At 42.5% G+C, this 15,041-nt stretch overlaps 1 protein-coding gene across 1 annotated transcript in view; it reads left to right on the forward strand.

Moving 5' to 3' along the window:
- The window catches only part of cckbra (cholecystokinin B receptor a), a 49,551-nt gene extending 35,754 nt beyond the window's left edge, over positions 1-13,797 (forward strand). Inside the window, exons 3-5 of the mRNA XM_020482391.2 lie at positions 6,987-7,248; positions 12,404-12,531; positions 12,944-13,797. Coding sequence (XP_020337980.1) covers positions 6,987-7,248; positions 12,404-12,531; positions 12,944-13,509 — 956 coding nt within the window. The 3' untranslated portion in view covers positions 13,510-13,797. The remainder of the gene's footprint in view (positions 1-6,986; positions 7,249-12,403; positions 12,532-12,943) is intronic.
- Positions 13,798-15,041: the final 1,244 nt, after the last annotated feature.

Consider the following 15,041-nt stretch of genomic DNA (forward strand, 5'->3'; position numbering starts at 1 on the left):
AAGCATTTATTTGGGCTGCAATGTGAGGTACAGCTAACTCTAATGAACTTGTCCTCTGCAGCAGAGGTAATTCTGGGTCTTCCTTTCTTGTGGCGGTCCTCATGAGAGCCAGTTTCATTTTAGCTCTTGATGGTTTTTGGGACTGCACTTTCAAATTGACTAACCATCATGTCTTAAAGTAATCATGGACTGTCGTTTCTCTTTGCTTATTTGAGCTGTTCTTGCCATATTATGGACATGGTCTTTTACCAAACGGGGCTATCTTCTGTATACCAACCCTACCTTGTCACAACACAACTGATTGGTTTCGAACGCATTAAGAAGGAAAGAAATTCCACTAATTCACTTTTAACAAGGCACATCTGTTAATAGAAATGCATTCCAGGTGACTAACTCATGAGACTGGTTGAGAGAATGCCAAGAGTGTGCAAAGCTGTCATCAAGGTAAAAGGTGGCTATTGTGAAATAACATATATTGTGATTTGTTTAACACTTTTTTGGTTACTACATTATTTCATACGTGTTATTTCATAGTTTTGATGTCTTCTCTATTATTCTACAACGTAGAAAATAGTCCAAATATTTTTTTTTTTAATGAGTAGGTGTGTCAAAACTTTTGACTGGTAATCAAATCAAGTCAATTCATATATTATTGGTCACACACATGGTTAGCAGATGTTATTGTGAGTGTAGCGTGATTGTTGTGCTTCTAGTTCCGACAGTCCAGCAATATCTAACAAGTAATCTAACAATTCCACAACAACTACCTAATACATAAAAATCTAAGTAAATGGATGGAATAGAATATGTACATATACATGCATGGATGGTCCATGACCGACCGGTATAGACAAGATGCAATAGATGGTATACAATACAGTATATACATCTGGAATGAGAAGTGCAAGATACTATTTAAACATCATTATTAAAGTGGCATTAATAAAGTGACTAGAGTGTCAAATGATTTCAAGTCTGTATGTAGGCAGCAGCCTCTCTGTTTTAGTGATAGCAGTTTAATTAACAGTTTGATTGCCTGAGATAGAAGCTATTTTTCAGTCTCTCGGTCCCAGCTTTGATACAACTGCACTGACCTCACCTTCTGGATGGCAGCGGGGTAAACAGCCAGTGGCTCGGGTGGTTGTTGTCCTTGATGATCTTTTTTGGCTTTCCTGTGACATCGGGTGCTGTAGGTGTCCTGGAGGGCAGGCAGTTTTCCCCCGGTGATGCCTTGTTTAGACCGCACCACCCTCTGGAGAGCCCTGCCGTTGTGGGTGGTGCAGTTGTCATACCAGGCGGTGATACAGCCCGACAGCATGCTCTCAATTGTGCATCTGTAGAAGTTTGTGAGGGCTATAGTTGACAAGCCAAATTTTGTCAGCCTCTTGGGTTGAAGAAGCGCTGTTGCAAATTCTTCACCACACTGTCTGTGTGGGTGGACCGTTTCAGTTTGTCCGTGATGTGTACGCCAAGGAACTTGAAACATTCCACCTGCTACACTGCGGTCCCGTCAATGTGGATAGTGGGGTGCTCCCGCTGCTGTTTCCTGTAGTCCACGATCGTCTCCATTGTTTTGTTGATGTTGAGTGGGAGGTTGTTACTACTGTAGTGTCGTCTGCCAACATAATGATCGAGTTGGAGGCGTGCATGGCCATGCAGTCATCAGCAAACAGGAAGTACAGGAGGGGAGCATGCACCCTTGTGGGCCCTCAGTGTTAAGGATCAGCGAAGTGGAGATGTTGTTTCCTACCTTCAACTCCTGGGGGCGGCCCATCAGGAAGTCTAGGACCCAATCGCACTGGACGGGTTGAGACCCAGGGCCTCAAGCTTAATGATGAGATTGGAGGGTACTATGGTGTTGAATGCTGAGCTGTAGTCAATGAACAGCATTCTTATATAGGTATTCCTCTTATTACTGCATTGTCGGCATTGTCGGGACTAGAAGCACGAGCATTCGGCTACACTCGCATTAACATCTGCTAACCATGTGTATGTGACAAATAAAATAAAATTGGATTTGATTTGATTCGATGATTTGATTTGTCCAGATGGTTTAGGGCAGTGTACAGTGTGATGGCGATTGCATCATCTGTGGACCTATTGGGGCAGTATGCAAATTGCAGTGGGTTTAGGGGGGCAGGTAATGTGGAGGTGATATGATCCTTGACTAGTCTCTCAAAGCAGTTCATGATGACAGAAGTGAGTGCTACGGGGCGATAGTCATTCAGTTGAGTCACCGTTGCCTTATTGGGTACAGGAACAATGGTGGCCCTCTTGAAGCATGTGGAGACAGCAGACTGGGATAGGGAGACAGTGAATATGTCCATAAACATACCAGCCAGCTGGTCTGCGCATGCTCTGAGGACACAGCTTGGGATGTCGTCTGGGCCGGCAGCCTTGCGAGGGTTAACACGTTTAAATGTCTTACTCACGTCGGTCATGGAGAAGTAGAGGGGAGGCCTGTAGTCCTTGGTAGCGGACCGCGTCGGTGGTACTGTATTATCTTCAAAGCAGGCAAAGAAGGTGTTTAGTATGTATGGATGCAAGACGTCGGTCTCTGTGACGTGGCTGGTTTTCTTTTTCTATTCCGTGATTGCCTGTAGACCCTACCACATATGTCTCATGTCTGGGCCGTTGAATTGCTACTCCACTTTGTCCCTGTACTGACGTTTCGCTTGTTTGATTGCCTTGCGAAGGGAATAAATACACTGTTTGTTTTCAGCCATATTCCCAGTCATCTTTCCATGGTTAAATGCTGTGGTTCGCGTTTTCAGTTTTGAGCATCTATCCACGGTACAACATCTTCTATGCACTTCCTTATAAACTCACTCACTGAATCAGCGTATAAATCTATATTTTTCTCTGAGGGTACCTGGAACATGTTCCATTCCGCGTGATCAAAACAATCTTGAAGCGTGGATTCTGATTGGTCAGGTCAGCGTTGAATGGTCCTTGTCACGGGTACATCCTGTATGAATTTCTGCCTATAGGAGGGGAGACGCAAAATGGAGTTGTGGTCGGGTTTGCCGAACAAAGGGCGGGGGATGCATCGCGGAAGTTAGAGTAGCAGTGATCCAGTGTTTTTGCCAGCCCGGGTACTACAATCGATATGCTGATAGAATTTAGGCAGTTTTGTTCTCAAATTTGCTTTGTGAAAATCCCCATCTACAATAAATACAGCCTCCGGATATATGGTTTCCAGTTTGCACATAGTCCAATGGAGTTTCTTGAGGGCAATCTTGGTGTTGGCTTGGGGACGCAGTGTACACCGCAGTTATCTTGGGAGATAATACGGACGGCATTTGTATGTGAGGAATTCTAGGTCCGGTGAACAGAAGGACTTGAGTTCCTGTATGTTGTTACAATTACACCATGAGTCGTTAATCATGACACATACACCCCCACCCTTCTTCTTCCCTGAGAGATGTTTATTCCTGTCAATGTGACGCACAAATAATCCCGGTGGCTGTACTGACTCCGACAGCATGTCCCCATAGAGCCTTGTTTCCATGAAACAGAGTATGTTACAATCCCGGATGTCTCTCTGGAAAGCAACCCTATCCCTATTTTCGTCTAGCTTGTTATCTAGAGACTGGACATTAGCGAGTAAAATACTCAGGAGCGGTGGGTGGTGTGTGTGCCTCCTGCAGCGACGTCGTTTTGGTCAGACTCTGGAATCAGTTCGAATGCCTTGGTTGGTATGAACAAAGGATCCGCTCCGGGAAATTCGTATTCCTGGTCATAGCGCTGGTAAGTTTACGTCGCTCTGATATCCAATAGTTCTTCCCGGCTGTATGTAATAACACTTTCTGGGCAAGCAATGTAAGAAATAATACATAAAAAAACTAAATACTACACAGTTTCCTAAGGACTAGAAGCGACTACCCTCTCTGTCGGCGCCATCTTTTATAACTTTTTTGACTCCTGTACAGACTAAAGCATATGAAACTACTATGTTGTTAACTCAGTTATTACTGTGTTAATTACATAGTAGTAAGGGCAACTTAATATAAAGTGTTACTTAGATCATTTTCTTGGTTCGCGGGTTTTTTGGGAGTATTCCATTGGTTCCGATGTGCCAAGAAAGTACAATTAAGCACAGCTTACTATTTGAACCCAGGTCTCTAGCAAAGTGATGATACAGATGCTGCAGATGCTTAAACATGGGTGGAAATAGAACAAAAGAAGACCTTTCCTCCAAAGTTCAAGTCAAACTGCTACCTGTAGCTAATTGAATTTAGTTGACTTATTGAAGGCGATTCTATGTGTCACCTTGAATGTGATCAGTTTGCTGCAGCTAGCAACAGGAACTGCAAACTGGACTGGAGCGGCAAAAACCACTCAAACTGGATAGTTTTATCTCGATCTCTGCATTCAAAGACTAAATCATGGACACACTTACTGACATTGTGGCTGCTTAGTACACGATGTGTTGCTGTCTCTACCTTTTTGCTCTTTGTGCTGTTGTCGGTGACCAACAATGTTAGTACCATGTTTGTGCTGCTGCCATGTTGTGTTGCTATCATGCTATCTTGTCATGTGTTGCTGCCATGCTGTGTTGTTGTCTTATGTCTCTCTTTAGGAAGGGTTGTGATGTCTCTCTTGTCATGATGTGTGTTTTGCAGGAGGCATTTTGCCTTTTGGTAGGCCATCATTGTAAATAAAATAAAAAATCTTATTAACTAGTTAAAGGTTAAATAAAAAATGCAGACGTGTAAATTAATTCCCTGTAAGAGATTAAAGCGATACTATTGTACTGTATGCTGACTTAAAATGTAATTTGAGCACAGAGCAGATAGCTTTACAATCTTCACTTCAGAGGGATAGAGTAGAATTCTATTATCTTAGCATGGAGCGCACGTTGCATATAGTGCTTAGAAAAATATACTGCCAAGTGCTCACTATAAAGCTGGGGTTTCCAAACCTCAAGAGGGTCAAATTGTCTGTCTGTCTGTCTGTCTGTGACTGTGCATGCAAAAAAAAACAATGTTAGCCTATGAAATGAATGCCTCTGTGGATGCAGCCTTCTGCTGATCAGAGAAGTGTAGTGCGAAAACAAAGCATTTCTGTGATTGTAAAATAGAGTATGAGTTGTCATTACTCTCGCTCCTGGGTGAGAATCAAAGATAGCCCCCCCTCTCTCCCACCAAAGAGGAAGGGGGGGAGTGGGGCCGGTTATATAACTTTAACAACCAGTTGTAAACTTTCTCTCTCTGGACCTGCAGTATGTAGAAGTCCAAAATGATTTGTGTGTAGAGAAAGACTCATGTTAAAAACTTTAAAATATTTGACAATGGAACATTAGTTTTGAAATCCAAACTTTTGGGAAGTTCAGTGGAGATCCAAACAATAATCATGTCAGATAATTAATTATTCTGTGATCATCATTAAAGACGTTATAACGGAAACATTGTAACTTTCACAATGTATATGTCAGAGTTACATCTAAATGTTGTAAAACATATATGATTCAATATAAAACTATTTGTGAGAAGATTACATTTTGATTTTAGCCTTCTAAATTACATCATTGTTTCTCATGTAAAGTTTTACCCAGTCAGTAATCACGCTGACGTGAGCACAGACATTATGCCAAAAGGATGGCACTCCCCTTTTGCCAGAGTGCTTACTAAGGACTCATAACCAAATTTACATCAGACCAGTACATTGCTGAGACATACAATCGTAAATATATACATTGCAATTGTTTTCGAATGAGCGGTCGTTCATGTGCAAAGTATTAATTCTCATGAGCATAGCTTCCACATGTATGCACCAGCCTACTCAGTATGTCCTGCTCTCTTTATCTTACCCCTCCCTTTCATTATGTAACAAGCCGTCATACTGGGTTAGTCCACTAGGTACTTTTCATTGCATTATGTTACTAATCAACCTGTAATCTATCCTGTGTGTGTTTATGTAATTCTGTATGATTAGTTAGTTAGTTAGTTAGTTAGTAAATAGATAATGAAGCCAATTTGTGTTTCGCTGAATGATCATTTAGACTAGAGTTCGTGCAGATTTGCAATCAACAACATTTAGAATGAGACTGATATGACGTAATAATTAATGGATGACTGGTATGATAATGGTTATATTCTGTCAAATTCTTGAGTTAATTCGGGAAACTAAACAAACTTTTTCCGTAGTGCCCCAAGTTACAATTGAGTTAATTGTTACATGATTCATTTAATCACGTAATAATTAACATAGTTAATTGATTTGATAAAATAGATGTCATCACATTAATGATAGTCACGTCACGACAGAGGTGGGTATGGTATTAAAGTTGTGGATCTTTCTAAGGAGGGAGGATTAGTGGGTGGAATATATTAGAGCGAGTCTCAGGTGCCGGTTTAGTGCAGGTACAGTATGCCTTTATTAATGCTATTCATCTTCACTGCTGACTCCTTGTCTGACTGCAGACCGATTGAGCGCACTCCCTCAGTGCAGCTTCATACATATTTATGTAGGCAAACACAGTTTGGGTTGAAGATTTTCACGAAAGGATTTTCATTCAAGTTTGAAACCAATTACAAGGGTGTCCTATGGTATTATAATGCACTTCAGAGGTCTAACATTGAGCAGGACAGAACGACAATGGTGTGATTCCATCAGTGTGAGGCTATTTGTCTGGAATGTAATGTACTTCGTGTCTTTACTTAATGATAAGCTAAAGAGGTTTCACCATTTGTCTTCACTTTTTTGGTGGCATACTTGCATCTCTCTGATGTGTCAAGCCTACTCAAATATATAGAAGGTGTGTATCACCTGGAAATATAGTATTTGTTTTCATTCAAATATGTTTTCTGCTTAATTGAACTTGCCTTGCTCAATGGTGATAAAAGTTTAAACCCCGTACATCTGGCACTCCAGACAGAAAGAAAATAAAACAAGTACTATTTGAACCCAGGTCTGATCACTGTTGATACTGTCAATTTAATCTCTCTCTTATTGACCCCTCCGCCTTCCCTGCGTTCCCATAGCGCTCTCCGTCAGCATCTCCACCTTCAGCCTGGTCGCCATTGCGACCGAGAGGTACAGCGCCATCTGCAACCCGCTGAAGTCGCGGGCATGGCAGACTCGTTCCCACGCCTACCGGGTCATCGCTGCCATCTGGGTGTTGTCGTTGGTCATGATGGTGCCCTACCCAGTGTTCAGCCACCTCAAGTCCTTCCCCAAACCTGACCGAACTACGGGCCACATGTGCCGCCTGGAATGGCCAAGCGGTGGGGTAGAACAGACGTGGTGAGTGAGTTTCTGACTGGAGACCTCTAGTGCAGTGGTCAGAACAGGCTTCTGACTGGTCCCTTAGATAAGTTCCTGACACTAATTGTCAGTTCTCGTGTGGTAGTTTCAAAGTAAGCAGGCATCAATGGAACATAGATTGCCAGTCCCTTGTACAAAAAAGTATCTTGGGTTTGTTCGGTTTGTTTTTATGTTTGATTGCTTATATTGAATAGATTTGTTTCAAAATAAAGATTTTCTGATCAGGGAAGCAACGAGGCATTTTATGCTATTTTCAATATACAGTGCCTTGCGAAAGTATTCGGCCCCCTTGAACTTTGCGACCTTTTGCCACATTTCAGGCTTCAAACATAAAGATATAAAACTGTATTTTTTTGTGAAAAATCAACAACAAGTGGGACACAATCATGAAGTGGAACGACATTTATTAGATATTTCAAACTTTTTTAACAAATCAAAAACTGAAAAATTGGGCGTGCAAAATTATTCAGCCCCCTTAAGTTAATACTTTGTAGCGCCACCTTTTGCTGTGATTACAGCTGTAAGTCGCTTGGGGTATGTCTCTATCAGTTTTGCACATCGAGAGACTGAAATTTCTTCCCATTCCTCCTTGCAAAACAGCTCGAGCTCAGTGAGGTTGGATGGAGAGCATTTGTGAACAGCAGTTTTCAGTTCTTTCCACAGATTCTCGATTGGATTCAGGTCTGGACTTTGACTTGGCCATTCTAACACCTGGATATGTTTATTTTTGAACCATTCCATTGTAGATTTTGCTTTATGTTTTGGATCATTGTCTTGTTGGAAGACAAATCTCTGTCCCAGTCTCAGGTCTTTTGCAGACTCCATCAGGTTTTCTTTCAGAATGGTCCTGTATTTGGCTCCATCCATCTTCCCATCAATTTTAACCATCTTCCCTGTCCCTGCTGAAGAAAAGCAGGCCCAAACCATGATGCTGCCACCACCATGTTTGACAGTGGGGATGGTGTGTTCAGGGTGTGTTGCTTTTACGCCAAACATAACGTTTTGCATTGTTGCCAAAAAGTTCAATTTTGGTTTCATCTGACCAGAGCACCTTCTTCCACATGTTTGGTGTGTCTCCCAGGTGGCTTGTGGCAAACTTTAAATGACACTTTTTATGGATATCTTTAAGAAATGGCTTTCTTCTTGCCACTCTTCCATAAAGGCCAGATTTGTGCAATATACGACTGATTGTTGTCCTATGGACAGAGTCTCCCACCTCAGCTGTAGATCTCTGCAGTTCATCCAGAGTGATCATGGGCCTCTTGGCTGCATCTTTGATCAGTCTTCTCCTTGTATGAGCTGAAAGTTTAGAGGGATGGCCAGGTCTTGGTAGATTTGCAGTGGTCTGATACTCCTTCCATTTCAAAATGATCGCTTGCACAGTGCTCCTTGGGATGTTTAAAGCTTGGGAAATCTTTTTGTATCCAAATCCGGCTTTAAACTTCTTCACAACAGTATCTCGGACCTGCCTGGTGTGTTCCTTGTTCTTCATGATGCTCTCTGCGCTTTTAACGGACCTCTGAGACTATCACAGTGCAGGTGCATTTATACGGAGACTTGATTACACACAGGTGGATTGTATTTATCATCATTAGTCATTTAGGTCAACAGTGGATCATTCAGAGATCCTCACTGAACTTCTGGAGAGAGTTTGCTGCACTGAAAGTAAAGGGGCTGAATAATTTTGCACGCCCAATTTTTCAGTTTTTGATTTGTTAAAAAAGTTTGATATATCCAATAAATGTCGTTCCACTTCATGATTGTGTCCCACGTGTTGTTGATTCTACACAGAAAAATACAGTTTTATATCTTTATGTTTGAAGCCTGAAATGTGGCAAAAGGTCGCAAAGTTCAAGGGGGCCGAATACTTTCGCAAGGCACTGTATTTCCACTGACATTTGCCCAAAAGTAATGTTTTCCCTTTTCCCCCTGCAAGACTGAACAGAATTGTCATAGCCGGACATTTAGGAGCACCACAGCAACATTATCGCAAAGAAATTCTATTTTAGGACAGATTAGTTCGCATTGACTCAGGGCTAGGGAAGCAGTTTTAGAAGGTACCCTTCCTGTAGTCTCATCCTGACATGACCCTCCAGCATGACAATGCCACCAGCCATACTGCTCGTTTTGTGCGTGATTTCCTGCAAGACAGGAATTGTCAGTGTTCTGTTGTCAGTGTTCTGCCATGGCCAGCGAAGAGCCCGGATCTCAAGCCCATTGAGCACGTCTGGGACCTGTTGGATCGGAGTGTGAGGGCTAGGGCTATTTCCCCCAGAAATGTCTGGGAACTTGCAGGTGCCTTGGTGGAAGAGTGGGGTAACATCTCACAGCAAGAACGGGCAAATCTGGTGCAGTCCATGAGGAGGAGATGCACTGCAGTACTTAATGCAGCTGGAGGCCACACCAGATACTGACTGTTACTTTTGATTTTGACTCCCTTTGTTCAGGGACACATTATTCCCTTTCTGTTAGTCGCATGTCTGTGGAACTTGTTCAGTTTATGTCTCAGTTGTGTAATCTCGTTATGTTCATACAAATATTTACACATGTTAAGTTTGCTGAAAATAAACGCAGTTGACAGTGAGAGGGCATTTATTTTTTGCTGAGTTTAGTTGTTCACTGATTGTGGCCTGTCAGAACCTCCCACCCCAACCCCAGACTATTTTACACTACAACCGCAAGAGTCCTTTGGGGATATACAGTGTATTCGGAAAGTATTCCGACCTCTTGACCTTTTCCACATTTTGTTACATTACAACCTTATTCAAAAATCAATTAAATAATTTTTCTTCCCCTCATCAATCTACACAAAACCCCATAACAAAGCACTGTATGAATGCAAAACCCTCATTTTTTCAAATCTATAAATAAAAAACATAACAATCCCATTTACATAAGTTTTCAGACCCATTTCTCAGTATTTTGTTGAAGCACCTTTGGCAGCGATTTCAGCCTCGTCTTTTGGGAATGATGCTACAAACTTGGCAGACCTGTATGAGGAGTTTCTCCCATTCTTCTCTGGAGATCCTCTCAAGCTCTGATGTTGGATGGGGAGAGTCGCTATGCAGCTATTTTCAGGTTGCTCCAGGGATGTTCGATCGGGTTCAAGTCCGGGCTCTGGTTGTGCCACTCAAGGACATTCCAAGACTTGTCCCGAAGCCACTTCTGCATTGTCTTGGCTGTGTGCTTAGGGTCCTTGTACTGTTGGAAGGTGAACCGTCACATCTTTCCCTCGATCCTGACTAGTCTCCCAATCCCTGCCACTGAAAAACTTCCCCACAGCATGATGCTGCCACCACCATGCTTCAGCGTAGGTATGGTGCCAGGTTAACTTCAGATGTAGCATTCAGGCCAAAGACTTCAATCTTGGTTTCATCAGCCAGAGAATCTTGTTTCTCATGGTCTGAGAGTCCTTTAGGTGCCTTTTGGCAAACTCCAAGCGGGCTGTCATGTGCCTTTTACTGAGGAATGGCTTCCATCTAGCCACTCTACCATAAAGCCTCATTGGTGGAGTGCTGCAGAGATGGTTGTCCTTCTGGAAGGTTCTCCCATCTCCACAGAGGAACTCTGGAGATCTGTCAGAGTGACCATCGGTTTCTTGGTCACCTCCCTGACCAAGGCCCTACTCCCCGATTATTCAGTTCGGCCAGGTGGCCGAACTTCTTCCATTTCAGAATGATTGAGGCCACTGTGCTCTTGGGGATCTTCAAAGCTGCAGAAATGTTTTGGTATCCTTCCGCAGATCTGTGCCTCAACACAATCCTGTTTCGGGGCTCTACAGACAATTCCTTTGACCTCATGACTTGGTTTTTGCTCTAACTTAAACTGTCAACTGTGGGACCTTATATAGACAGGTGTGTGCCTTTCCAAATCATGTCCAGTCCATTTAAATGACCACAAGTGGACTCCACTCAAGTTGCAGAAACATCTTAAGGATGATGAATGGAAACAGGATGCATCTGAGCTCAATTTTGAGTCTCTGAATATTATGTTTTTATATACATTATGGAGTATTGTGTGTAGATTGATGAGGATTTTTTGTTTTTAATCCATTTAACAATAAGGCCGTAACCTAACAACATGTGGAAAAGGGGAAGGGGTCTGGGGAAGGGGCCACTCTCTTTACAGTGGCAGGTAAAATAATTTTAATCAGATTTATATTATAATGTGTATTGATATTTAAAAAATTATGAAAGCAGCGGTGACAGTAGATGTCATCGACAAGCACACAAAATATAATACCTATCATTTTTAGTTACTACAATATACTTCAGAAAAGATGCTATTGAAACACAACTTGTACTTATTACTTTTGTACTTTGGTGACCTATTTGAGGCTGAGCATCTTGGTGTAATGGCTAAGGTGTTGGACTGACAGCCACAGGGACTCTGGGTCCATTACGGGCTACTCCCCAAATTGGCTATTAAATCAGAGTGTGTAATTGTGATTATGCTAACAAATGATGCCAGCCATGAAGAATCCTCAAATAATGTGAAACAGAAATATTCGTGTAGCACCTGTTCCTTGCTCCCTTCCATGTTCCTCTCTGACGATAGAGAATCAGGATCAAAGACTAAACAAAAAGATGAACCGAAACCTCTAACCTCTATTTACTTCCTCTCTGTATGTCCCTGCTTCCTGTCACCTTGTGTCCCCCCACCCCTGATATGTGACCCACTATCAAACAGAGTACTGATGAAAAGCTTTGAGTATCAGAGGCCGCATTAATGAATGAATGAGAGCCTAACCTGCTGCAAAGGCTGATGGGAGATGAAAAAGGAACCATCCATGGAGGATGTTCAGAGGAAAACACCCACGCACCCATTAGAATTTCACACAACACAAAATAAGGGCTTCCTGTCTACTAATTCTCAAAGTGTGTAGAAGGAACAATAGCGGATTTGTACTTTTTTTTGTATACGGCCAAGTTGATAGCATCTGGATGATGTAAAGATAATTGGTAAAATGTTAATGACCACCATAGAAATATTATGCAATTTTATGACCACAATGATCAAAGTCACTTTTTTCTCTTCCTGTCTGGCTTCCTGTCCCTCTTTCCCTCCCTCTTTCTCTCTCTTTCTTCCCTCTTTCTCTCATTTTCCCTATTTTCCCTCTCTCCTTTCTTCTCAGGTACATGCTGTTGCTTTTAATCTTGTTCTTCATCCCTGGGGTGGTAATGATCGTTGCCTATGGACTCATCTCCAGAGAGCTGTGCCGGGGGATGAAGTTTGAGCTGGACCAAAACAGAGAGAGCAGTGGTGAGACTCCTACACCACATATATCATCCTGTTGTGGATTTGATTGAACATCTCATTTGTTTCTTACAAATTGAAAGTTACACAAGTGAAGTTGAGGTTTTGGCTTAGGGATTGGGGTTTTGAAATAGGGTTGTGCTGTGTAGAAGCAATGAGAGCAAGGACTAGGTTTAGGGTTTTTAAAACAGGAAATAATAAGGCCAGGGTAAGGGTTTTGCATTCATACAGTAACTTTATTTTCATAAGGCCTATTTGTTTGTGAATGCATGTTCCCCACAATGCAGGCTTATGTCATCAACTCTTTGCTTATGCTATTATTAGTCATGTACTCTTTCTTCAACCTACACACATACACTCACCTACACACTTACACCCAATTTAGACCCACTTACAGACTTCCATGTACATTTCACAGCACTGAAGAACGGAGTAAACACCACCGTGACCAACGACACAGACGATGATGGCTGCTACATCCAGATGCCGAAGAAGCCACCGTCCATGGAGCTGTCTACCCTCACCACCCCTACTCCGGCCCCTCCCAAACCCAGAGCGTCCACTGAGCACCCTCGAAGCAATAGCTCGGAGGCTAAACTCTTGGCCAAGAAGCGCGTGATCCGCATGCTCATCGTCACTGCCGTCCTCTTCTTCCTCTGCTGGATGCCCCTGTACACGGCCAACACGTGGAAGGCTTTCCACATCAGCTCAGCCCACCGGCTCCTCTCAGGGGCACCCATCTCGTTCATCCACCTGTTGAGCTACACATCGGCGTGCGTTAACCCCGTTATCTATTGTTTTATGAATACACGCTTCCGCAAGGCGTTGATCACCACCTTTGCCCACTGCCGTCCGCCCTGCTGTCGGCGCCGCCGGGGGAGGCGGGGCGGCAGGGATGATGAGATGACAGTGACAGGGACTATTGGTCCTTCGTCCATGTCCAAGATCAGCTATACCACAGTGAGCAGCCCAGGGACCTACTGATTATTTGTGAAGGGGAATAGGGGTACAGTGTCCACATTAGGACAGCCTCAGTCTCACCAGGACTTCTTCCTAATATGGACCCTGTATAGGGGGAACACAGGGGGCTGTAGCATTGGGTACACAGGTAGTTGTGACCAAGGATGGCAACCGACAGAATGCTTGGGCTTTCTTTGCTTGTTTGCTCCTATCTGATTAGCTGCAGGAGTTTATGCTCTTTGTGGAACACTTTATTGACTGTCAAGTGTCTGTGGTCTACAGTGGGCATCATAAATATTCAACCCCCTTGGATTTCTTCACATTTTATTGTGATACATACTGGGATTAAAATTTATTTAATTGACCTCTTTGCCAACGATCTACACAAAACACTCTCACAGAATTTTTTTTAAAGATTAATGAAACAAAAAAATGTATTCACCCCCCTGAGTCAACACATGTTACAAACATCTTTGGCAGCGATTACAGTTATGAGTAATCTTGGGTAAGTCTCTAAGTGCTTTGTACACCGGGATTGTACAATATTTGCCCATTATTCTTTTCAGAAATCTTCAAGCTCTGTCAAGGTTTTGGGGATCATGACTAGACAGAAATTTAAAGTTTTGCCATACATTTTCAAGCAGATTTAAGTCAAAACTGTAACTTGGCCACTCGGGGACATTCACTGTCATCATGGCAAGCAACTCCAGTGTAGATTTGGCCTTGTGTTGTAGGTTATCGTCCCACTGAAAGGTGAATTCCTCTCCCAGTATCTGGTGTAAAGCAGACTTAAGAAGGTTTTCCTCTTGGATTCTGCCTGTGCTCAGCTCCATCCCATTTATTTTCGTCTTTGCCAATATCAAGCGTACGTATACCATAATGCAGCCGACACCATCGTTGAAAATAAGGCGTCAGTTCGTCAACGATGTGTTGTGTTAGATGTACCCCAAACATAAGGCTTTGCATTTAGGCCAAAAAGTGTATTCCTTTGCCGTGTTTCTTTGCAGTATTACTTTAGTGCCTTGTTGCATACATATGCATGTTTTATTCTGTATATTTTGTATTCTTCTTTTCACGCTGTCATTTAGGTCATTATTGTGGAGTCACTACAATGTTGTTGAACCATCCTCAGTTTTCTCCCATAACAGCCATTTAACTCTGTAGCTGTTTTAAAATCACCAATGTCTCCATGGTGACATCCTTGAGCAGTTTTCTTCCTGTTATGCAGCTCAGTTCAGAAGGACGACTGTATCTTTGTTATTTCTGCGTGGTTTAATACATCATCAACAGCATAATTATTCACTTTTTTGTTTTATTTGATTTATTTAACCAGGCAAGTCAGTTAAGAACAAATTCTTATTTACAATGACGGCCTACCAAAAGGCAAAAGGCCTCCTGTGGAGACAGGGAATTAAAATTAAAAAATGAAATATAGGACAAAATGCATGTCACGACAAGAGAGACAACACAACACTATATACAGAGAGACCCTAAGACAACAACATAGTATGGCAGCAACACATGACAACACAGCATGGTAGCAACACAACATGGTA

The sequence above is a fragment of the Oncorhynchus kisutch genome, linkage group LG5 (assembly GCF_002021735.2).
Source record: "Oncorhynchus kisutch isolate 150728-3 linkage group LG5, Okis_V2, whole genome shotgun sequence".
NCBI classification, from domain to species: Eukaryota; Metazoa; Chordata; class Actinopteri; order Salmoniformes; family Salmonidae; genus Oncorhynchus; species Oncorhynchus kisutch.